This window comes from Capsicum annuum, chromosome 7 (genome assembly GCF_002878395.1).
Source record: "Capsicum annuum cultivar UCD-10X-F1 chromosome 7, UCD10Xv1.1, whole genome shotgun sequence".
Classification (NCBI taxonomy): Eukaryota; Viridiplantae; Streptophyta; class Magnoliopsida; order Solanales; family Solanaceae; genus Capsicum; species Capsicum annuum.
This window is the reverse complement of record NC_061117.1, coordinates 62570136-62595252: the sequence shown is the minus strand read 5'-3', so window position 1 is coordinate 62595252 and position 25117 is coordinate 62570136. Positions and strand designations below refer to the sequence as shown.

Here is a 25117-nt window from a genome sequence, read left to right as displayed (position 1 = left end):
TTCACCAAATACAGATTATTTTACCTTAGCCATCATAATATCACCAATATGGTGTATTGAGATTCAAACTCAATATCTTATCCATATAAAGTCGTCTTAGGCTATAACTCGATGGAACTTGAACCCAACATCTTATCATCATGGTGCATTAAAACTTTTAACCCAATGTCTTACTCTCTTAATGGGATGGGACTTAAATTCTTCATCATATCTTTTAACAATATTGTTCCTCATGAACAAATTTAAAGTATGAGTGATTCCACACCAATTATTTTTCCTCAAAATCCAACAATGATTATATCATTAGTAGCATTAAACAAATAACATAAGAAATTACTAACCTTGAAATTACCTTCAGATTTATAATCTCACCTTATTTGGCAGAGTCTCGTGCTACTAACGTGTTATGAAATATAAAGCAGAGAAGAAAAATGGAGAGAGAAGAAAGAGTGATTACTATTTCTCTTGAGAGATTTTTTGATGATTTAATAACAATGAAGGAAAATCCCTTTCTTTATAGGGAAAAACTAAACTTGAGTTTCTAACTTTTTCATAAATAGACATCTACTATTTATGATAAAATAGACATTCACTATATTTGGTAAAATAAACATTCACTATGTATGTATGGTATGTATGGTAATACATATAACAACAAGCACCTAGTTGTTAAGACCTTTTCTTAAAAAATCAGATCATTTATACAAACTTAAACAAGTTCAGTTTGGATTTGGGACGTAATTGATTGTGTAGTGGCGCTGTCCAAAATCTGATTCAATTACGAAAAGCAAACTTCAACTAGTTTAATTTGGAATCAAGGCATAACATATTGTAGAGAGGGTGTCGTGGTGCAGGATCTGATACATTTATGGGTAACCGTATGAGCGTTTTATTATTCAAAAATCATTGGTTAGGACACCAAGCAGAAAGGTTCACCCCTGCACTTTCTGGATCAACATAAATGATTGTTAGTCGAAGTTATCTTGCTGCACAGTATACACTCACTCTAGTGCGTGAAGTATAATAAACAATGTCAAGATTGTGTAAATCAATTCTACAGCCTCTACTAAACAATGTTGTCAAAATAAAATAAATTTAACTGTATAATTGTGTTATACTCATTTTGCCAATCAAGGATTCAGTGTCCATCAGGTAGCAGCAGTCCCCGCCATCATCATACTTGTTTCAAGGCATCATGCAACTGGAGAGTGCTGCACATAACCATGTGGAGCCAGCTACAGTCATTACCCATCTGCCAGTCCATTACGAACATAGTTGTACAGATACTGCAGCACAGCCTCATTGTTATCAGTTGATTACTTTGCCTGTCAATCTGGGGAAAGGGTCTTGCTTGCTTAAAACAACAACTTTACTTTTGTGAGCAAAGTAACCTTTGACTAGGTTCTTATATATCAAAATGGACATGATGCATTCCACCTGCAACAAAGAATAGAAAGCTCCAGTTATCCAGGACAAAGTATAGGAAGAAGCCTTTATTTTTCTTTCTTTTTTGGGTGCAATGTAAGAAGCCAGTTGAAAGAGGAAATATGAAATCTTGAAACAACCAGCTTTTAAGAGACAAAAAGCTTACCTCATCAACATCCATATCAATTTCAAGCCATTTTAGAGCTCTAACAATTAAGTCTAACTTGATTTGGTGAGCTTTATTCTGATCTTTCTGCTTCTGGATAATATAGCTGTATAACAAATAATACAGTGATTTTAATAATACTCAAAGACAATTAGAAATAAACATTAAAAAAGAAAGGCTAAATACATCGGCGTCCCCTCAAACTGGCCAAAACTTTTCATTTGAACAACTTGAACTAAGGGGGTTGTACGTACCTATTGAACACCTGAACTCGAGCTAAACTGTACCGATTAGATCCCGAAATGACAATCTCCCACAACGATGAGACAAATCAATGAACGATACGTGGAAAATACTAAAATAATCTGACCAGTTAATTTTTCCCGCCTCCCCCCATGGTCTTCGTCATCATTGCACTACCACCACAACCACCATCACCCTCCATCTCCAGCAACGAATCAGCAATTTTATAATCACACCATTACTGTGACTCGAGTTCTTAAAATCTGTTCTGAAGTTAAACTTGAGTTCTTAGAAAATAAGTTATCAAAGTTCTCAAGATTAATTCCCAATGTTATTGCCTTAGTTCTTAATGAACTATTTGTTGTTATATTTGTTTCACATTTTTTCTCTCAAAACAGCATCCACCTTTTAGTAAGTCTCGTTAGTAATTATCCAAGTAGTAGTAGCTGACGGAATACTTCAATTTCAAAAAAAGTAGTTGACAGAATACGGCTATCTCCAAAAGACATTTTTAGCTTCATCCTCTGCTTCCTCTCTCTCTACCCCCAAAAAATTATTAGTTACAGTGAGTTCTAAAAAAAACGTTCTTGGTTCTCACTCAGACACCCTGCAGTAACCTCACTTATCACAATTTCTATTCCAAACCCAGAAAGATCGAACTTCTATTCTCAAAAACCACAGTACCTCCATCTAAACTGACCCACAACTTGAAGAAAATCCAGCTGAGTCCCACAGATTGGAAAAGATTGTCGGATTTTCCAAAATAGTTAGAACTAGGATTCTGTCTCCACGCGCAACAGTGTTCATTTTCTGATCCTGTTAATTCAGATATTTGTGTGGTTTTAGAAAAACTATTAGATGGAGGTCGAATCAGGTGTTGCAGTAACTCCAGTTAGAGGTAAGTCTAGACGGTGGTGGAGGTGGAGACAGCTGTTATGGTGGCGGCAGATTGATGTTGTAGGAGAAAGACGCTAAAAAGGAAAAAAAGATTAGGGATTTTTACAAACTCAATGGAGAGTGTTACACAGATTGTGCCATGTTAGCAGCGTGCGTGATGGGTATATCTTTTACTGACATCACGTGGTCAATAGGTCATACCTCATGATCAGGTGTCTAAATGAAAATATTTGGCAAGTAGAGGGTGCCGCGCATGTTTTCAGCCAAAAACAGAAGTACGACACTTACATCTTCTTTAGTAACCTCTGGTAAACTTGTAGCTCTAGCTTCTCCAAGACAAGATAAACGCCAGACCTTAAGAACCTGGTAATAGGAGTGTTATTGGATATGCAAATATAATGCAGCTCACATATAAAGGAAAAATATACATACTGGTCTTCATGTTCCTGCAAAGCATGTCGAAGAAGTCGTAGATCCCCTCTTCTAAAAGCAAGCACAATGTTGTTGTACTGTAAAAATAAATTCAAAGAGGAAAAGGAGAGTGAGATTGCAAAGCATGAAACTCTTGTTTCCTACATCTACTCATCATAAAGTAATCAATCACACATTCAATTCATAAGACATGCACCTCCTGGCATTTAAACACCAAAAAACTACATGGTATTTCCCATGACAGCCACCAATTGATCAAACAGAACAACCATTTCCCTTTCATTCAGTATGAATAAGACGCTTAGATTTTGTTGTTTGAACACAACGATCTTTCTATAGTGAACAAACTTTTCAGAATTTACCCTCTTCAGATGAATCACTAGCTTTAGAACACACTTGAAAAATCCATAAAAACAAGAAAGAAAGAAAATAAGAGGTTAAGGGCGCAGTGAACTTCACATATGGAACCAAACTTGCTTTTTTGGGGCGCAATGAATTTCATATATCGGACCAAACTTCCTTCTTTTCTTTCAAAATAAGTTGAAAAGGGCAAAACAACAACTTGTTTTAATTGAAGAAAGAGGACTCAGGTGCTTCTCATTGAGCAGTGTTGAGGTATTTCTAAAACAGAAACAGAGCTGATGCAAGCTAATGGTAGAAGTCAACAATTCCTTTAACTTTCCAGGAACAACCTACAAGTAAAAAAGTATGGCACGGGGTACAATTATTTCATGTCACAGAATCCAGGAACAAATGAACCATGAGAATAAATACTAATGAAGGTAGACAAGTATGCCAATTAATAATAGACAAAAAGGGAAAAAAAATAAAGAACAAGGGCAAAAGCAATTGACATCAAGAAAATTAAAAAAGAAGAGGGAAAAATAATTTGCATCCAAAGGAGTGGCCTAGGGATCATGAAGTGGGTGAAAACCTATGTTGCTCGAACTCGGCCGTTTTGCCGCTGAACCGTCTCGACACGAGACTGGCACGGGTGCGGACGCTTCCGCCATCTCCGATTCGGTCAAACGATTTCGGACTCGTTGACTAGAAATTTGAGGGGAAACATTGGATAGGCCGGCGAGTTACCTGAAAAAATTCCAACCAACGACTACACTGGCAAACTGTAAAGTTACAAAACAGAAATGACTTTGTCGATGTACCTTGTCGACGTGCCGATGATCGACTGGGTAGGAAGAAACACTAACTGTTTCTCGGCAACGGCGACGGCATAGGCATATGTATTTTTCAGCGACGGCGTTGACGCATGTACTTCTTGGTGTTGGTCATTATGTCGGTTCACTAACCAGTTTTATTTAATTGTGTTATATCTAATTTTTAAAAAGAAAATAAAAACAACCAATATACAATAGTTTTGTTTTTAATAAAAATATTTAATACACGTGGTTTTATAGTGTTTTTAATAAAAAAATTCACTACAGTTATGAGTTATGTCGGTTTACACATGCTGAGCAACATAAGTTTACTGCATGTCGGTTCTTGTGTTTTTTTATTATAACTTTTTTATGATATAAAAATAATTTATATCACTATTTGGTAAATAAATGTAAGTTAAAATTTTGGGAAAAAGTTCCTAACATTAATACTACTCCTAATTGAAAAGTAAAATTAAAGACAAAAGCAACTAAAATTAGTAAACTACCTAAAATAAATAAATCATAATCCCTATGTGTCAAGGAAAATTAAATTGATTTATAACTCAATATTTATAATATTTAATTTTTTTAACCGCATCCCTGCACCCGTATCCACACACAGATTCGCACCCCCGAATCTTAAAATTTATATTTTGACGAATCTGACTCTCAGATCCCCACCCGTCTTAGATACCCGTACCCGAGTCCGAGCAACTTAAGTGAAAACCTTGGAGATCAGGGTTCAAATATAACAGAGACAAAATAACACTAGGTGATTTCTTCCTATCTTCTGATCGGTACCTGTTCTGGTGGGAGGTAGCTAGTACCGGTGGAATAATCGACATGCAAGCAAGCTCGAAGGACACAACCATTATTTCTTTTAAAAAAAGAACGTACAAAAAGGGAAAAAAAAATGTTTCACGGATCAAATAGTTGGTATGCCACACTCCAGACACTTTCTTCCTAGAAACCATCCATCTAAGAGGATCAATTTGTTGATGCATTCAAGGTTGAATTTTATTTAAAAGGAAAACGAGAAAGTAAGGTGATTAATAAATTCCGACTCTTGGAATTTGTGACAGCAGAACCTACAATTTATACTTTATAGAATACTGTCAAATGTCATAAAACATTAAAGAGAAGTTCCACATTAAAAAAGTTGAATCAGGGAAGCATCGCTATTAACATATTTGCCATGGGAAATGGAATCACAATCTTGCTGGAATTATTTCCAAAGAATGAAATTTCAAATGCAAGTCACAAAAACTTATATAATTAAATACCAATAACTCTTGTCAGTTGATCCTGAACAGCACTTAATTCATCTCTCTGGCCAGTTCATTTTATAGTAATTTTGTTTTGGGACAATGGCATGCATACAAGTTCATTGTATAGTAACAACACTACAGAACGCTAGAAGAGAAACTTACCTGACTAGATAGGTCTTAACTGCTAACTAAAAGCCTAAATCCGTAGTCGTTGACTAATAGGCTAATCCAAGCTGTTAAACAGTAGCAGCTTTTCCGTGTTACAAGTAAATGATACCTCTTACTCATCCATTAAAGGGTGCATGGTACTTGTTTTCTTTGCATCATTGCATGTTTAAGCACTAAACAACAACAAACCCAGTATATTCCCACAAAGTGGGGTCTGGGGAGGGTAGAGTGTACGCAGTCCATACCACTACCTCTAAAGAGGTAGAGAGGCTGTTTCCGATAGACCCCCGGCTCAAGATTAAAGACACTATACAAAAGCATCAAAAGCAAGGAACATGATAAAATAACATAGGTACGACATCCACAGAAGATTGTACATTGCCAACAAAGAACACCAAAGTCCACCTAATTACTGGCTACGACTCATCCACACCCTTAGCCCTCCATCCTAATGTTTTTCCTCCATACCTTCCTATCCAGGGTCATGTCCTTAACTGCTCCATGTCACGTTTAATCACTTCTCTCCAGCATTTCTTCGGTCTACCCCTACCCCACTTGAAACCTTCCAAGGCCAACCTCTCACACCTACGAACTGGGGCATCTGTACCCCTCCTCATTAAGGATGAATACGGATGTCCTGAGCGCTGAGGAGTTGAGAGCATAGGGCAATTAAGGAAGAAAGATAACAGAAATGAGGAGATGATGGAGAAATGAAGATAATTAATCCCTGTTGACCTTTAGAAATGGAATATGCAGCTCTAGTAAGCTATATCAGCAACTTTAATGGATTTTTTTATCAGTAAACTCAGAAACTAGAATGAATTAACTTCAAATGTTAAGAGTCTGAAAGTTAAAAGAAGAAGAGAGAGTTTCACGTCTAGCGCTTAAATTTAATAGACAGCAAACCCTTTCATGAAATCTTTGGGAAGTAAAAAACTTCAATTAGGTTCCATTTCAACAGCATAAGAATCTCATGATGTTCAACTGAAAGAAAAATCAACAGCCATACCTCCTTTAGATTAGCTATTGTGAAGTAAATGCATGCTATTAGTCTATTCTAAAAGAAATCTCAACATTTCAAGATGAATGAATTAAATATGAATGAGAAGACATAAAACACCTCAGTCAAATTGTACTTCTCCAAAAGCGACGTTTTAGGTAAGATGCCGATTGAGAGCTTCACAGGTATCAGATATTTTAGTATCATTCTGAAAAGAAAAGCATAATGTCAATGAGATGAAATCAAAGCAGTCAGTAATAGTGTCTGCTTGCTGTTTGAAAAAAGAAAACCGACAGCGTAAATTCAACATTTATTGCAGAAAAGCAACATCACTGCTGGATATTCATCTTACAATAATCTTTTAACCATTATATCCTTTCACGAGTGAAACATCCGAAATATGACAGGAACGTATACAGACCTTATATTTCTTTCTTTCCAAGGATTGCAATGGTTTAGAGCGTATGATAGCTTATGATCAGCAGCAGAAAAGTTTTCATTGTACACCTCCAGCCGCCCAGTATAATACATGTAAGTGACCTTATCCCTAAGAGGAAACTCCTCGAAATCGAAAATGCGGGCAGTTTCAATGCTTCTTGTAACACTTTTACACAGGTGAACTGTTCCGAGCTTGAAATAAATTTTGAAAAGCTGGCAAGTGACATATAAAGCTCCAACACGTTTTGATCCTTTTCCAGCCAGGACTCCAAACACTTTCATGAGAAATGAGCCAGCACCTTTCAACTTTTCTGGTGTTTTTCCATTAGAAGATAACTCTCTGTCTGCCTACATATTCAAAAACTTACATCAGTCAACTCAACAAACCCTTCTGACATTCCAAATAATAATATATAACAAGAGTAGGCCTTACCCTTTCAGCAAGAATTCTAGTTTCATAGGCAATGACATAAAGGGCTTCCAAAGCCCAAGCTGATTCCCAGTTGCGGAACTCTTGAGTAAACGCACTGCAATATCCACAAAATCAATTTTTTGCCAGGGGAGTGGGGACAGGGGGTAAAGGGAGAAGGGGCACAAGCTAACTAACTTGGCAGCTTTTTCAAAAGCCTGGTAAGATTCAACCAAGTTTGTGAGTCGATAACTTTGTAAAGCACGAAATAGAGGGAGTAATATATCTGCATACTGAGAGTATCTATCAGCTTGTCTGATTACTCTGCTAGCATCCTGTTTTAGACACATGATACACATTAATAATGTATTCTAATTAAGGCGGGGTTTTGCTATCTACAAAAGCATCCATTTATACATCAGACTGCATCTCAAAAACTATCCCATTATGTTACTGTTAGTTAGGTGTAGGAAATATCAGCAGTAAAGCAATAAGATGCACAGTGCAATGGAATCATCAATCAAATTGAAGCCCTAAGTCTTAAAAGAAAACTAGAAAGTTATTACCTGGAAGGTGATGAGGGCATCGGATAGAGAAAGGAGAAAAGAAGGGTTTGAAGAGATAGAGAAGATAAGGCAGAGAGACTTGGCGTCTTGAGATGAAACGGCGTCGGAGAAGCGGTTAAGGAAGTCAGTGACTCGTCTGTGAGCTTCTCCCATACTTAAATATGATGACGCCATTCTTCCTCTTGCTTCTTTAGCTATTCCATGAATTCCAATCAAATTTAACCTTTTGGTTTTGCTCGGGAATTGCCGAGGGAGCAGACACCAAAACGGGTTTGCGTCTTTCTCAACTTGGAACAAGAATGGTATCTATAACGGCGTCGTCCCTACTGTTTGCCCAAAATAGTTCTCCGTATATTTTTTTTTTTGGTAATAAATTCTCCATATTTACTAATCGCAAAATGGTTCGATTGACTCTTGTATTATATTGTTTTGTAATGTGATATTTTTACTTGCGTGTTTGTCATTTGTACCTTAAACCTATTATAATATGGACACTTCTACTGACATATTTATCGTCTGGACCCTTAAACCCACTAAAAAAATATATTTTAAACCCTTTGACCATTGACCGAATCTACATTGCATTAAAATTGTTGAGTAGAATTTGGAGCGTGACTACACGTGAGTATGGGCAAGTGAAGCAATATATTTATATTAAAATAATATTAAAATTAAAAAAATAAAAAAAGGCAGTCAACCTTTTTTTCAATTTTTTTAATTTAAAAATATTTTTAAAAATTAAAAAAGTAATAAATTTAAGAATTAAAAAAGGCCACCCCACCCCAGCCTCATCCAGCACCCCCCACCCCAACCCAGCCCCGTCCAGCAACCCTACCCACCTTGACCTCGTCCAGCACCTCTCACCCTACCCCAACCCCCATCCAGCCACCCTCTACCCCACCCTAACCCCCATCTAGCCACCTCCCACCCCACCCTTCACCCCCATCCCCCATCCATCCATGGCTGTCATGGCCATCACCATTAACATCCCAACCCCCAAAGCCCCCAAAGATCTTCCTTCGTCTTCTTTTTCTTCATCATCATATATCCTTGAAGAGGGTCTTTGTTGTGGTTGATATTGTTATTGTTGTTCATTGTCAAAAAAAAATTGTTGTTGTTCCTTGAAGAAGGTCTTTACTGTGGTTGATATTGTTGTTGCTGTTCATTGTCAAAAAAAAAATGTATATTTTCCTGAAGAGGATCTTTGCTATGGTTGATATTGTTGTTGTTGTTCATTATCAAAAAAAAAATTATTGTTGTTCCCTGAAGAGGGTCTTTGTTGTGGTTGATATTGTTGTTGTTATTCCTTGTCAAAAAAAAGATGTTGTTGTTTTACTTTTTTAATTTTTTTATTCACTTTCTCAATTTAAATTTTTCATTTTGTTTAGGATTAATTTTGTAACTTTTACAAATTGTTAAAGATATTTAAATAAAAATTAAAAATTCATTATGTTTGTGTATGTGAATTTATAGTTAGAACTTTAAATTAATTGGAGAGAAATTTCAATTATTTAGAATAACCTTGATGTTTAATTAAATTTATTGTGTTTGTATATTAGAATTTATAGTTGAAAATTTAAATTAATTTAAATGAAAAATTTATTGTGTTTGTGTATTAGAATTTCTATAATTTATAAAAAGAATTTATTTAATTAAATTTATTTTAATATTTAATTTTTTATATAGCATTTTAAAAATAACATAAAATTTAATGTAATACTTTAAAATAAGGTGACGGTAGATGTGGCAGCTGACGTGGACATTAAATTTAATGTAATACTCAAAATGATGTGGCAGCTGACGTGGGGCGGTTGTGCTATACACACCGTCAGAGGAGTTTAAAATATTACTTTTTAATGGGTTCAAGGGTCCAGATGACAAACATGTAAATAGAAGTATCCACATTACAAAACAGACATAGTACAAGGGTCCATCAAACTATTTTGCCAAATTTTTTTAAAAAAGATTGAAGTACATTAAATGGTCAGTGTTAACAACTTTTACTATATTATATAAATATATTAATAAGCAAGGTTTCATAAAAATTAAAATTTTTAATCTTAAAAATAAGATATATAATACTCCATTCATTCCTCTTTATTTGCTCCATTTGGGTTGTGCTTATATTTCTAAACATTCGCTTCTTTAATCTTTTAAGAATAATTTGAATAGAAAGATGAGTTAGAAGACAACCAATGGCGAACCTGTAATTAAACTCATCTACAATGTTAAATAATAAATATGTTGAATTCTTGATCATTCTTAAGTTTGCGCAATGATCTCTCATGTTCTTTTGTCTCCAATTTTCCAAACCATTTCCACTAGCTTTCAAAATTCAAGAGGGATTTTTCAAATTTATTATATTTTATAGGCAAAATAACTTAGTGGACCCTTGTACTTGTTCCCATTTATAAAGTGAACACTTCTACTTAGCCATTTGTCATCTGAACCTCTTGACCTATCAAAATCTAATATTTTGAATCTTTCAACTCAATAAAACTCAATATTTTAAACCCTTATTTGCTTACGTGGCATTAACCTGATGATTTGACAAAATATGTGTAAAACACGTGTGTTTCAGCGTGTGAACCCTATGTTTTGCCTCTATTTTTTTTTTAAAAAAAATAATGGTAATTTTTTTTTAAAAGCCCTTTTTCTTTATTGCCCTCTCCCTCCCCATCTCCCCCACCCTCGCACCAGTCCCTCTCTCCTTATCTCCTCCACCCCACACCAATGTCCCCCACCAGTTCCCCACCTCCTTTTCTCTGCCCCACCCTTCATCAGTTCCCCACTTCCTCCCATTTTTCGTCCCCCACCGCTTTCCACACACCATAACAGAAAAAACATAAAACACACACAGTGACAGATCTCTTCCATTTCTAATCAAGATAGACACATACACACAACTTCACAACCAAAGGAGGTACACTTACCATCAGCTTCACCCATTTACTTTCAACTACCATCACCGCCACATCCGCCGCCGATGATGATACCTCAATTTTCATTCAAAATTCAATTTTTTCAACTATATCAACTCCAAAATCTCTCATAAAACATCAAAATTCACTGAAAAATAAACAAAATTCAGCAAATCCAATCAAAACCCAGCTCTAATTTTCATCCAAAAATCATTTTTTTCAATTATATCAGCTCCAATTTTCATCCAAAATTCAATTTTTACAACTATATCAGCTCAAAATCTCTCATAAAACACCAAAATTCACTGAATAACAAATAAAATTCAGCAAATCTGATCAAAATTCAGCTCCAATTTTCATTCAAAAATTATTTTTTTTCAAATATATAAACTCAAAAAAAATTCTCATAAAACACCAAATTTCACACATAACATAGGCGAAGGCACAGTGCCATTATTGAAAGTGGAAACAGAAAGAAGAAAGTCCTTGATGAGGAGTCGTTGAGACGGTGTCCATTTTTTCGTACCAAATGATGTAAACATTTATGGGAGAAGAAAGAACCGGACCCATAAGGTAATGAGGTTTACGAGGTCTGAAGAACCTTCAAATTTTTTATTTGATGAAAGTGTTCTTCTTATGGATAACTTTGGGTTGAAGTATTTCTGGTTTTGGATGTCAAGTACTATTGTTTGTTTTGTCGGAGATCCATGGTTAGATCTAAACTGAATAATAATAACAAGAAATATGAGAAATAAGTTTATATTTTATATTTTTATTTCTATTTTAATATTTAATTTATTATATGGCATTAAAAAATGGCATGGAAGCTGACGTGGAGGCGTTTGTTACACACACTGAAAAAGAGTTAAAAATATTGAGTTTTATTGAGTTGAGGGGTTCAGATGATAATTGTATAAGTAGGATTATCCACTTTACAAACTATACCAAGTACAAGGGTCCACCGAGCTATTTTACCTATTTTATATTATAGAATATATTTATTTATTATAGAAGAGTGAGTTGGAGGACGACCAAGGGCAAAATTTTTATTTCATAAAAAATTTAGAATATTTGTTGATATGATATAACTTCAAAACAAAAATTTAAAAGAAAAGTTTTTAAAAAAAGATTGAAGTACATTAAATGGTCAATGTTAAGAACTTTTACTATATTATATAAATATATATATAAGTAAGGTTTCATAAAAATTGAGATTTGTAATCTTAAAAATAAGATATATAATACTCCATTCATTCCTCTTTATTTGCTTCATTTGGGTTATGCTTATTTTTCTAAATATTTGCTTCTTTAATCTTTTAAGAATAATTTGAATAGAAATATGTGTTAGAGGACGACCAATGGCAAACCTATAATTAAGCTCATATACAAGGTTAAATAATAAATATGTTGAATTCTTGATCATTCTTAAGTCTGCACAATGGTCTTTCGTGTTCTTTTGTCTTCGATTTTCCAAACTATTTCCACTAGCTTTCAAAATTCAAGAGGATTTTTTCAAATTTATTATATTTTATAGGCAAAATAGCTTGGTGGACCCTTGTACTTGTTCCCGTTTATAAAGTGGACACTTCTACTTAGTCATTTGTCATTTGAACCCCTCAACCCATCGAAATCCAACATTTTGAACCGTTCAACTCAATAAAACTCAATATTTTAAACCCTTATTTGCTTACGTGGCATTAACCTGAAGATTTTTCAAAAATACGTGTAAAACACGCACGTTTCAGCGTGTGAACCCTATGTTTTGCCTCTAATTTTTTTTTTTTTAAATAATTGTAATTTTCTTACAAAACAGTCCTTCTTCTTTATTTCCCTCCCCCTCCCAATCTCCCCCACCCCCGCACCAGCCCCTCTTCCCCCATCTCTTTCACCCCGCACTAGTATCCCCCACCAGTTTCCTAACCCTTTTCCTTTGCCCCCACCCTCCACTAGTTCCCCACTTTCCCTACCCCCCACTAGTTCTCTCACCCCTTTTCCTATCCCCTACTGCTTTCCACACACCATAACAGAGAAAACATAAAACACACAGTGACAGGTCTCCTCCATTTCCAATCACGATATACACATACACACAACTTCACAATCAAGGGAGGTGCACTTTACCATCAGCTTCACCCATTTAATTTCAACCACCACCACTGTCACAGCTGCCGATGATAATAATGCCTCAATTTTCATTCAAAATTCAATTTTTTTCAACTATATCAGCTCCAAAATCTCTCATAAAACACCAAAATTCACTTAAAACAAACAAAATTCAGCAAATCCAATCAAAACCCAGCTTTAATTTTCATCCAAAAATCATTTTTTTCAACTATATCAACTCCAATTTTCATCCAAAATTTAATTTTTCCAACTATATTTGCTCAAAAATCTCTCATAAAACACCAAAATTCACTGAAAAACAAATAAAATTCAGTAAATCTAATCAAAATCCAGCTCCACTTTTCATCCAAAATTCTTTTTTTTTTTAAATATATAAACTCAAAAAACCTCGCATAAAATACCAAATTTCACACATAACATAGGCAAAGGTGCAGTGCGATCATTGAAAGTGGAAACAAAAAGAATAAAGTCCTTGATGAGGAGTTGTTGAGACAGTGTCCATTTTTCATACCAAATGATGTAAATATTTATGGGAGAAGAAAGACCCGGACCCATATGGTAACGAAGGTTTACGAGGTATGAAGAACCTTAAAATTATTTATTTGATGAAAGTGCTCTTGGGGATGGCTTTGGGTTGAAGTAGTTTTGGTTTTGGATGTCAAGTACTGTTGTTTGTTTTGTTGGAGATCCACGGTTAGATCCAAACTGAATAATAATAACAAGAAATATGAGAAATAAGTTTATATTTTATATTTTTATTTCTATTTTATTATTTAAAATTTATTATATGGCAATAAAAAATGATATGGAATTTAATGTAATTATTTAAAAATGACGTGAAAGCTGACGTGGAGGCGATTGTGTTACACATACTAAACAAGAGTTAAAAATATTGAGTTTTATTGAGTTGAGGGGTTTAAATGACAACTGTATAAGTGGAGTATCCACTTTACAAATCAGGACAAGTACAAGGGTCCACCGAGCTATTTTGCCTATTTTATATTGTAGAATATATTTATTTATTATAGAAGAGTGACTCGGAGGACGACCAAGGGCAAAATTTTCATTTCAAAGTTTTTTTAGAATATTTGTTTATATGATATAACTTCAAAACAGATATTTAAAAGATTTTTTTTAAAAAGAAAATTAAAGTTGTAACGACCCGAGACTACCCTCTAGTCGTTACACAGTTCTTATGATCCCGAGAGACTATAAGCTAACCAATGAGATGGTACTTGTTGTGAGTACTGAATAATATAATCATGAATACAGAAGAATAACTGAAATGCCATGAGGTTTTTATAATGAAATAACTACTGAATTATGTATCTGATAAAAATACTGAAATCTGAATAGTCTGAATAGCTAACTGTAGTGTCTGAAAAGCCTTTAAACTGAATACTATGAGTTAATGGGACAGGCCCCAACTAACTCTACAAACTACTAAGATAAAAACATGAAGTAATATAATCTGTCCTCGGATGATAAGAACTCACCACTACTACTGTTCTGCTGATAATATAAGAATCTAAGTACGATTCGGGAACTTAGCGTCAGCACCTATGATATGAGACATCATAGCGTAAAAGAAAAGGTATGCAATAAGTACTTTGAATGTACTGGTATGCTAAATGAGGTAGGTTGATATGCATGGTCTCATGAATAGGAATAATAATAATTAACTGGACATACATGTAAAGCATGGAGTACTAAATAAAGATCATGAAATCTGTAGATACTGAAAATGCTTGAAAATTTATAAATACTGAGGATGCATGACTAAGCATATAACATGAACTGAGTAAAATCTGTAAATTGAAATACTAAGATAACTAAAATCGATATGCTTTGGTCAAAAAATAATAAGACTAAATAACTGAGCTGGGACTGTAAATGAGACTATATATGAGACTGTGAGAGGTATCATCTAACCGACATTCCCTAATTTGAGCTAATCGGGGTCCAACCTGTAACTCCAGTTGGAAGGGTGTTAATACCGTGCCACGAGTACTAACAATGGTTGTATGGATCCACTAAACTGATATAATTTCCAAAGGACTAAGGGTGTCAATCCTGAACTGACGAGTGACCCCTATGAGATAGTCAAGCCTAATCTGACGGGTGACTACTCATATCCTACGCTGGCTACGTAGTTCTGGAGTATAGGAACTGCTACTAATGACTCTGCCTATCTAAAGGGGAAACCTCCATCCCTACACTTGCTCGGTGCTAACTCAACTGAAAGACACTGAGATACTAAACTGTTTTGAGTTGAATAACTGATATCTGACTATTCTGATAATGCTCATAATATAATCTGAAGACTATTCTGTAATGTACTGAGGCTAGACTAACTAAACAACTATGGTTTTTGGGTATTCAATACCCCCAGGACTCAAAACAACAATACTAAAAAGACACTAAGGCTTGAAGGCCAAAACATAAAGGCTCTTATTAAATATATCACTCTTGTAGGCATTTTATCAAACACTTGTACTTCATAGTTTAGTCAATTCATGGGAATAGTATAAAACTTGAAATAATAGCATGACTTCAATATTTATAACATAAATCATGATCTAATTCAAAGAATAATAATATTAAAATATGGGGGATTCGATAACAATAATAATCCATTAAAGTATGGTATAAAATCAATATTCATGGAAGTTCATGGAGATTCATAGTTTTAAATCACAATTTAATATCATAAATCTTGAAAAGATGATAGATTTGTAACTAAAACGGATACTTAGACTCCATGGATGAAATAAATCCATGGATGAACATCTAACATACCTGGGATGATAAATTTGGAAGGATAGATGGAGAGTTCTTGAGATTTGACCTTGATTCTTAAGAGCTAGAGTATCTTGTTCTTAAAAGAGGAGATTTTTAATTTGAGAGAAAGTGAATAATGATGAGTATTTAGGTCAATCAGGGGTTAAATTTTGTGTTTAGGGCGAGTTTGGGGCTTAGAAAAAAGACTCAAATACCCTTAAACGAATTTAAAAACACAAGCTGGAAACTGAAATCCCGATTTTTGGCCTTGGCGCGACGTGCCACTATCGCGCCAAGCCACTGGAAAAGGGACAACTGGGACTGGACAAATGCCACGATGCGCCACCATCGCGATAAGCTTGTGGATGCCAATTTGACCATCTCCACGATGCAGTGATCGCGAAGGACCACTAGAAATTAACAAGTGGGAAATTGGCCTACTCCGCGATGCTTCATGATCGCGAAGTCATACTGGAAATCAAAAAATGTCAAATTGACCTATGGCGCTATGCTCCAGGATCGCGAACCCTCCCTGGAATTTTCCAAATAGGAGATTGTCTTTCTCCGCTATGCGCTAAAGGTTAAAATGATGGGGTTTTGTGACTGAAACTTAAAATCGTCATAACTTCTTACCCGGTAATCGGATTTGGTGAATTTTATATTGTTGGAAAGCTAATTGAATTTCCTACGCAATGGCAGGCTTTAAACTAGAAAATAATGAGTGTTTCAAAAATTTCATATACAAATACTCATGTATTGGGACTTAAATTATGCTAGGAAAATACGGGGTGTTACAATATCTCCCCTTTGGGATCATTCGTCCCCGAATGAGACTGGTTATGTTGAGGAAACTGATGGACTGAGCTTACACACTGAATATGCATGTCTGATGCATGGAATGCATGATTGAACTGATTCATGATGAGCATGATTGAGAAATATCTTAAGAAGATTTGGTACCTTATACTGAATTTGGATTTGCAGAGAAGAAATGAGGGTCCTTGGTCTGTATATTTGCCTCTGCTTCCCAAGTGGCTCCCTCAACGGACTTATTTCGCCAAAGAACTTTGACTATTGGAACTTCTTTGATCCTTAGTCCACGGACTTGATGATCAAGAATTTCGACTGGAACTTTCTCAAAGAAAAGACTGTTCTGAATATCTACACTTTCTAAGGGAACAACTACAGCTGGATCACCAATACACTTTTTCAACAATGAGACATGGAACACTGGGTGTACTGAGGCTAAATATGAAGGCAACTCTATCTCATAAGCTATCTTTCCAAAACGACTGAGGATTCTGAAGGGACTGACATATTGGGGACTAAGTTTCCCTTTCTTGCCGAATCTCCTCACTCCCTTCATGGGAGAGATTTTCAAGAACATAAGATCACCGAACTCAACCTCGAGATCCTTTCTCCTTACATCTGTATATAATTTTTATCGGCTCTGGGCAGCCCTAAGCCTTTCTCTGATCAACTAAACCTTCTCTAACGTATCAAACACCAAGTCAGACCACCCTACTGCTGCAGCCTCACCTACTTCAAACTAACCAATTAGAGATCTACATATCCTACCATAAAGAGCCTCAAATAAAGCCATACAGATACTGGAATGATAGCTGTTATTATATGCGAATCAATCAAAGGCAAATGGTCATCCCAACTACCCTTGAAATCAACAGTGAATGATTTCAGCATATCTTCAATAGTCTGAATGGTCCTTTCTGCTTGACCATCTGTTTGAAGGTGAAAAGTTGTACTGAAGTGGACTTGGGTACCAAGACCCTTTTAGAATGCCTTCCATAAGTGAGAGGTAAACTGAATACCTCTATTTGAGATGATAGATAAGGGAACACCGTATAACCTAACTAACTCTCTGAGATAGAGATTAGCATAGACCTCGGATGAGTAAGAGGTATGGAATACCAAGAAATAAGATGATTTGGTCATCCTATCTACGATAACCCAAATAGAGTTATGCTGATGACGGGTACGAGGTAAACCTGTTACAAAGTCCCTGTTTACTTTTTCCTATTTCCACATGGGAATATTGAACTCCTGTATGAACCTACTAGGCTTCTGGTGCTCAATCTTAACTTGTTGGCATGTAGAGCATTTAGCTACAAGCTCTAAAATATCTTTCTTCATCTCACTCCACCAATAGATCTCCTACAAATTGCAGTACATCTTAGTGGCCCCTAGATGAATAGAGTAATACGCACCATGCACTTTTGCAAGAATTTATTGCCTCAAATCATCTACACCAGGAACACACAATCTACCCTGACAACGCAAAACACCATCTCTCCTTTGGGAGAAAACCTCCACTTTCTGATCTCTAACTAATTCTTTCAACTTAACTAAACTGGGATCTCTATCATGCTTTTTCTTCACCTCGAAAACTAGAGATGACTTTGAGCTACTCTGCACCCATACACTACCTTTTGCTGAATCGAGTTAACGGACACCTAGTTGGGTAAGCTGATGGACTTCCTAAGCTAACTTCTTCTTACCATCCTCAACATGAGCTACACTACCCATAGACTTTCTACTGAGAGCATCAGCCACTATATTGGCCTTTCTCGGATGATATAGAACACTCATGTCATAATTCTTTAATAACTTTAACCACCTTCTTTGATACAGATTCAAATCTTTCTTAGAGAATACATACTGAAGGCTTTGGTGATCTGTGAACATATCTACATGCACCCTATATAAGTAATGCCTCCAAATCTTTAAGGTGAATACTACTGCTGCTAGCTCAAGATCATGAGTCGGATAATTCTTCTCATGAGGCTTAAGATATCTGGAGGCATAGGCTATGACCTTACCTATTTGCATGAGGACATAATCCAAACTTACTCTGGATGTATCACAATAGATAACAAAACCATCTGAACTATCTAGTAGAGTAAGAACTGGGGATGAGGTGAGTCGAGTCTTTAACTCATGAAAACCCTTCTCGTATGAATCTGACCACTAAAACTTAACTTTCTTGTGAGTCAATCTAGACATGGGGGATACAATAGAAAAAAACCCTTCAATAAACCATCGATAATAGCAAGGGGTAGGCATTCAGTATTCACCTTGGTATTTTCATAATTCAGGTTTGGTAATTCGATAATCGGTAAATGAAAGTAGATACCAAATACCATACCATTAAACTTTGGTTCGGTAATTGGTAAATTAAATTTTGGTTTGGTAAGAAATTCGGTATTACCATATTAAAGTTGGACATGCTTATAATGATCCTATTTGGTGATAATAGTGGTGATTTCCAACCAACATTTTGAGAAAAATTCAATTTTGTTTGGTAGTTTTACACCTCTAAATACATAGTTTTACAGCAAAAAAAAATCAATTTTGTTTGGTCTTGTTACACATTGATATATGTGACTCAATTAATGAAACACCTTAAAACCTATGTTATTTTAGTTTGATCCAGCTCCAAGAAGAGGAGAATTGGATGTAACATGAATAATATTCACATTAAACTGGATGTAACACGAACCGAATGTAACGAACTGGATGTAAATATGATGCAAAGTCATAATATTACTTCTTATAAATATGATGGAGAGCAATATATGTTATGTTGTCTGCCAAGTGCTGAGTTTTTCGATAATTTTTGTCTGTTGTTGACATGTGAACACAAGGATTAAGAAGGCTTGATCAAGTCGCCTTGGTTAAAGCCATATTCCGACCTATGGTAGGAATATTAGAGTTAGGAAAGTGCAGCCAGCAATGGTGTTATGTATCATGTTATGAAGACTTCTTTTCTGTTGTTCCCTTCCATGCCCTGATTTTTATTCTTAGCGTGATATTTTCATCAAAAGTTGTCATATGTTGGTTGCAAGAAAGTCTGCTGTGTAAAGTTAAGAGTCTACTTTATGTCTATGTTTAATATTCAAACTTTTCTTGAGCAATATTCACACAAGTATGTGGCCTTTGGAGTATGGACTAGGTATGTGGTCTATGGGTCACTTAGATATTATTGGATATTTGGGAAATACTAAATACCAAACGGTGGTAATATTTTTTACCAATCCCAAACCCAAATACTGTAATTTTAAAATTTTACTCCCAAATACCATCCCAAATACCAAATTATCGAATACCAATTACCAAATTTTTTGGTTCGGTATGGTAATTTAGTTTTTGATATTTTATGCCTACCCCTAGTAATAGCCAGCTAAACCCAAGAAACTCTGAATATCTGATGGAGAGATGGGTCTAGGACAGTTTCTCATCACTTTAGTCTTTTGAGGATCAACTCTAATGCCATCACCGGAAATAATATCATCAAGGAATGCTACTGATCTTAGCCATAATTCACACTTACTAAATTTAGCAAACAACTGGTGAGCTCTAAGAGTTTGGAGCACTATGCTGAAATGGTTTGCATGATCGCTTTAGCTATGAGAATAGACAATAATGTCATCAATGAAGACTATGATAAACATGTCCAAGTACTTCTTAAACACTCGGTTCATCAAGTCCATGAAGGCTGCTGGGGCATTTGTAAGACCGAAGGGTATGACTAAAAATTTAAAGTGACCATACCGAGTTTGGAAGTTGTTTTTGGAATATCACATTCTCTGACTCTAAGCTGATGATAGCTTGATCTGAGGTCTATCTTGGAAAAGTAACTGGCACCCTAAAGTTGGTTAAACAAGTCATCGATTCTAGGAAGTGGATATTTATTCTTGACTGTGACCTTGTTCAACTGGCGGTAGTTTATGCACATTCTGAGAGAATCGTCTTTCTTACGTACAAATAGAACAGGTGCACCCCACGGTGAGACGTTGGGTCTGATGAATCCCTTATCTAAGAGATTCTTCAATTGTTCTTTCAATTCTTTGAGTTTAGTTGGAGCCATTCTGTATGGAGGAATATATATAGGCTGAGTACGTGGGAGAAGGTCTATTTCGAAGTCGATTTCCTTTTTGGGAGGAACTCCGGGCAGATCTTTAGGAAATATATTAGAGAATTCATTTACTACTAGAACTGACTCAAGAGTAGGAGTTTTTAAGTTAGAGTCTTTGACTCACACAAGATAGTAAATACACCTCTTCGATATTATCTTTCTCGCTCTAAGGTATGAAATCAACTGACCCCTAAGAGCTGTGGTACTACCCCTCCATTCAAGGACTGGTTCATTTGGGAACTGAAAATGAACTATACTATTTCTATAATCAACTAAGGTATAGCATGAGTGGAGCCAATCCATGCCGAGAATGACATCAAAATCCGTCATCTCTAACTTCACGAGATCAACTGAGGTAACTTTTTGAGATATAATGACTGGACAATTCCTGTATACCTGTCTGGATACAATGGAAACACCCACTGGAGTATACATTGAAAAGGGCTCTACTAGGGTTTTGGGACTGACTCCGAAGTTGACGGCTATATATGGAGATATAAAAGAAAGAAAAGCTCCTGGGTTTATTAAAGTATAAACATGTAAGTGAAAGACTTGAAACGTAGTAGTAACTGCGCCAGGAGATCTTGGTGGGATTGAAGAGCATATAATCTATTCAGACGCTGACCATCGGTAGCACTGGAAGCGGCACCCTGCTGAGTTGGACTACCTAATGGAACTGATGAATGATGGGACTGGCCCTATTGGCGCACATCCCTACCTTTCTGAGCAACTACCCGACACTCCTGAATCTGATGGCCTGGATTACCACACCCAAAGCACACATCACTACCTGCTTTACACTTACCCTGGTAGTGTCTGACACACTTCTGACATAAAGGATTGGTATGAGCACTACTAACACTGACCTGGGACTTAGAGCCTGGTGCCCTATCTCTATTATTGTTTCTGAATTTGGGTACTGGGCATTGGATCAAGAAGGTACTGGGGCTAAAGAACTCTAATGGAACTAAGGATGGTTACCACCTTCTAACTTTAGTTGATTAAAATTAAAACTAACCGTCCTAGCTCTCTTGTTTCCTCTCTCCCTCTCCTTAATCTTTTGCTCCTCTATCTGTTGAGCATGGACCACCAGCCTAGAAAAATCTATCTCACTAATTAACATTGTGGTCCTACACTTCTTAGCCACACTATCAGACACACCAGACATAAGCTTACTCATCTTGGACCTACTGTTAGCTATCACATGAGGAGCATATCTAGCTAACTCAGTGAACTTGAGATAATGCTCTCTCACACTCATGTTTCCTTGCCTCAAATTAATCAATTCTAATACCTTGGCCTCCCTCAACTCTAATGGAAAGAACCTGTCCAAGAAAGCCGTGGCAAACTCTTCCCATTCTATAGGCCCTACATCAACACCTCTATCAACTTTCCACTGCTTAAACTAAGTATGGGCTACATCCTGTAATTGATATGCAGCCAACTCAGCACTCCGACTAGACGTCACCCCTATAGCATCCGTGACCTTCTGACATATATCTAAGAATTTTTATAGATCCTCTTCAGACTTGGATCCCGTGAAAGAAAGAGGATTCATCCTGGTGAAATCCCAAATTTTGGTTGCAGCAGTATTGGCCACTAGGTTGGTTGGAATAGCGGCTGGCTATTCATTCTATACTGCTATGGAGTTTGCTAGAGTAGTGAACGCAGCCCTGAATTCTGTGTGAGAGACATGCTCGTCCAGAGGATCTACCTGGACGGGCTGATGGGCTGGCTGAGTTCCCGTTCTTCTTTCATTCTTCTTGGGAGGCATGTTTTGTAAATAAATGGAGGAAACAGATTAGACTGAGAGTTTAACTTGATCTCATGCTCAATTGCATGATATGAATACTTGAAAGAAGGGAAACTTTTCCTAAATGCCTTGTAGCCTCTCGTCCATAAGTGTGGCGCGCTACACACCTATGCACAAGACTCTACTCAATGCGGATTTAAGACTTCCTAGGACACTTTAAAACCTTAGGCTCTAATACTATGTTTGTAATGACCCGAGACTACCCCCTAGTCATTACACGGTGCTTACGGTCCCGAGAGACCACAAGTTAACCCATGAGCTGGTACCTGTTGTGAACACTGAATAATATATTCATGAATGAGAAAGAATAAATGAAATGCCATAAGGTTTTAATAATAAAATAACTACTAAATTATGAATCTAATAAAAATACTGAAATCTGAACAGTCTGAATAGCTAACTATAGTGTCTGAAAAGCCTCTAAACTGAATACTGTGAGTTGATGGGACAGGCCCCAACTAACTCTACTAACTATTGAGATAGAAACATGAAGTAATATAATCTGTCCTTGGAGGATGAGGACTCACCATTACTACTGTACTGTTGATAATCTGAGAATCTAGGTGCGATCCGGGAACTGAGCGTCAGCACCTATGATATGAGACATCATAGCGCAAAAGAAAATGTATGTGATCAGTACTTTGAAAGTACTGGTATGCTAAATGAGGTAGGCTGATATGGATGGTCTCATAAATAGAAATAATAATAACTAACTGGACATACATGTAAAGCATGGAGTACTAAATAAAGAACATGGAATCTGTAGATACTGAAAATGCATGAAAATTTATAAATACTGAGGATACATGACCAAGCATATAACATGAACTAAGTACAATCTGTAAATTGAAATACTGAGATAACTGAAATCGGTATGGTTTGGTCAAACAATACTAAGACTGAATAACTAAGATGGGACTGTAACTGAGACTATATCTAAGACTGTATCTGAGACAGTGGGAGGTATCATCTAATCGACATTCCCTAATTTGAGCTAATCGGGGTCCACCCTATAACCCTAGTTGGAAGGTATTAATATTATGCCATGGGTACTAACAATGGTTGTGTGGATCCACTAAACTGATATAATTCCAAAGGACTAAGGGTGTCAAATCTGAACTGACGGGTAACCCCTATGAGATAGTCAAGCCTAATCTGATGGGTGACTACTCATATCCTATGTTAGCTACATAGTTTTGGAGTATAGGGACTGCTACTAGCGACTGCCTATTTGACGGGAAAGCCGCCATCCCTACACTCACTCGGTGCTAAATCCTACTCCCAACTAAAAGAGACTGAGATACTAAACTATTTTGAGTTGAATAACTGATATCTGACTATTCTGACAATGCTCATAATATAATTTGAAGACTATTCTGTAATGTACTGAGACTAGATTAAATAAACAACTATGGTTTTTGGGTATTCAATACCCCCAGGACTCAAAACAACAATACTGAAAATACACTAAAGCGTGAAGGCCACAACATGAAGACTCTTATTAAATAAATCACTCTTGTAGGAATTTTATCAAACACTTGTACTTCATAGCTTAGTCAATTCATGGGAATAGTATAAAACTTGAAATAATAGCATGACTACAATATTTATAACACTAAATCATGATCTAATTCGAAGAATGACAATATTAAAACATGGGGGATTTGATAACAACGATAATTCCATTAATGTATGATATAAAATCAATATTTGTGGAAGTTCATGAAGATTCATAGTTTTAAATCACAATTTAATATCATAAATCTTGAAAAGATGATAGATTTGTAATTAAAACAAATACTTGGACTCCATGGATGAAAAAAATCCATGGATGAACATCTAACATACCCGGGATGATAAATTTGGAAGGATTGATGGAGAGTTCTTAAGATTTGACCTTGATTCTTGAGAGCTAAGGTTTCTTGTTCTTAAAAGAAGAGATTTTTAATTTGAGAGAAAGTTAATAATGATGAGTATTTAGGTCAATTAAGGGTTAAATTTTGTGTTTAGGGCAAGTTTAGCTCTTAGAAAAAAGACTCAAATACCCTTAAATGAATTTAAAAACACAAGCTGTAAACTAAAATCCTGATTTTTGGCCTTGGCGCGACGTGCCATTATCGCCCCAAGCCACTGGAAAAGGGACAACTGGACCTGGTCAAATATTGCAATGCGTCACCATCGCGGTAAGCCTATGGATGGAAATTTGGCCATCTCCGTGACGTGCCATGATCCCGGAGGCCCATTGGAAATTGACAAACGGGAAATTGGACTGCTCCGCGATGTGCCATGATTGCGGAGTCACACTAAAAATCGACAAATGTCAAATTAACCTATGACGCTATGCATCAAGATTATGGACCCTCACTGGAATTTGCC

At 36.1% G+C, this 25117-nt stretch overlaps 1 protein-coding gene across 1 annotated transcript; it reads right to left on the bottom strand.

The window, feature by feature from the left end:
- Positions 1-944: 944 nt before the first annotated feature.
- Positions 945-8562, bottom strand: LOC107877935 (enhanced ethylene response protein 5). Its single transcript, XM_016724757.2, has 9 exons — positions 8170-8562; positions 7802-7938; positions 7628-7721; positions 7178-7542; positions 6877-6964; positions 3164-3240; positions 3020-3094; positions 1592-1697; positions 945-1437 (listed from the first exon to the last, which is right to left on the bottom strand). The coding sequence occupies exons 1-9, from the start codon at positions 8341-8343 to the stop codon at positions 1309-1311; spliced, it is 1245 nt and encodes a 414-aa protein (XP_016580243.1). The 5' UTR covers positions 8344-8562; the 3' UTR covers positions 945-1308.
- Between the last annotated feature and the right edge of the window lie 16555 nt (positions 8563-25117).

Coding starts and splice junctions, on each gene's coding strand:
- LOC107877935 (XM_016724757.2), bottom strand. CDS start 8,343: ATGGCGTCATCATATTTAAGTATGGGAGAAGCTCACAGACGAGTCACT. Junction 7,939..8,169: donor ATGCCCTCATCACCTTCCAG/GTAATAACTTTC, acceptor TGTCTAAAACAG/GATGCTAGCAGAGTAATCAG. Junction 7,543..7,627: donor CTAGAATTCTTGCTGAAAGG/GTAAGGCCTACT, acceptor TTGAATATGTAG/GCAGACAGAGAGTTATCTTC.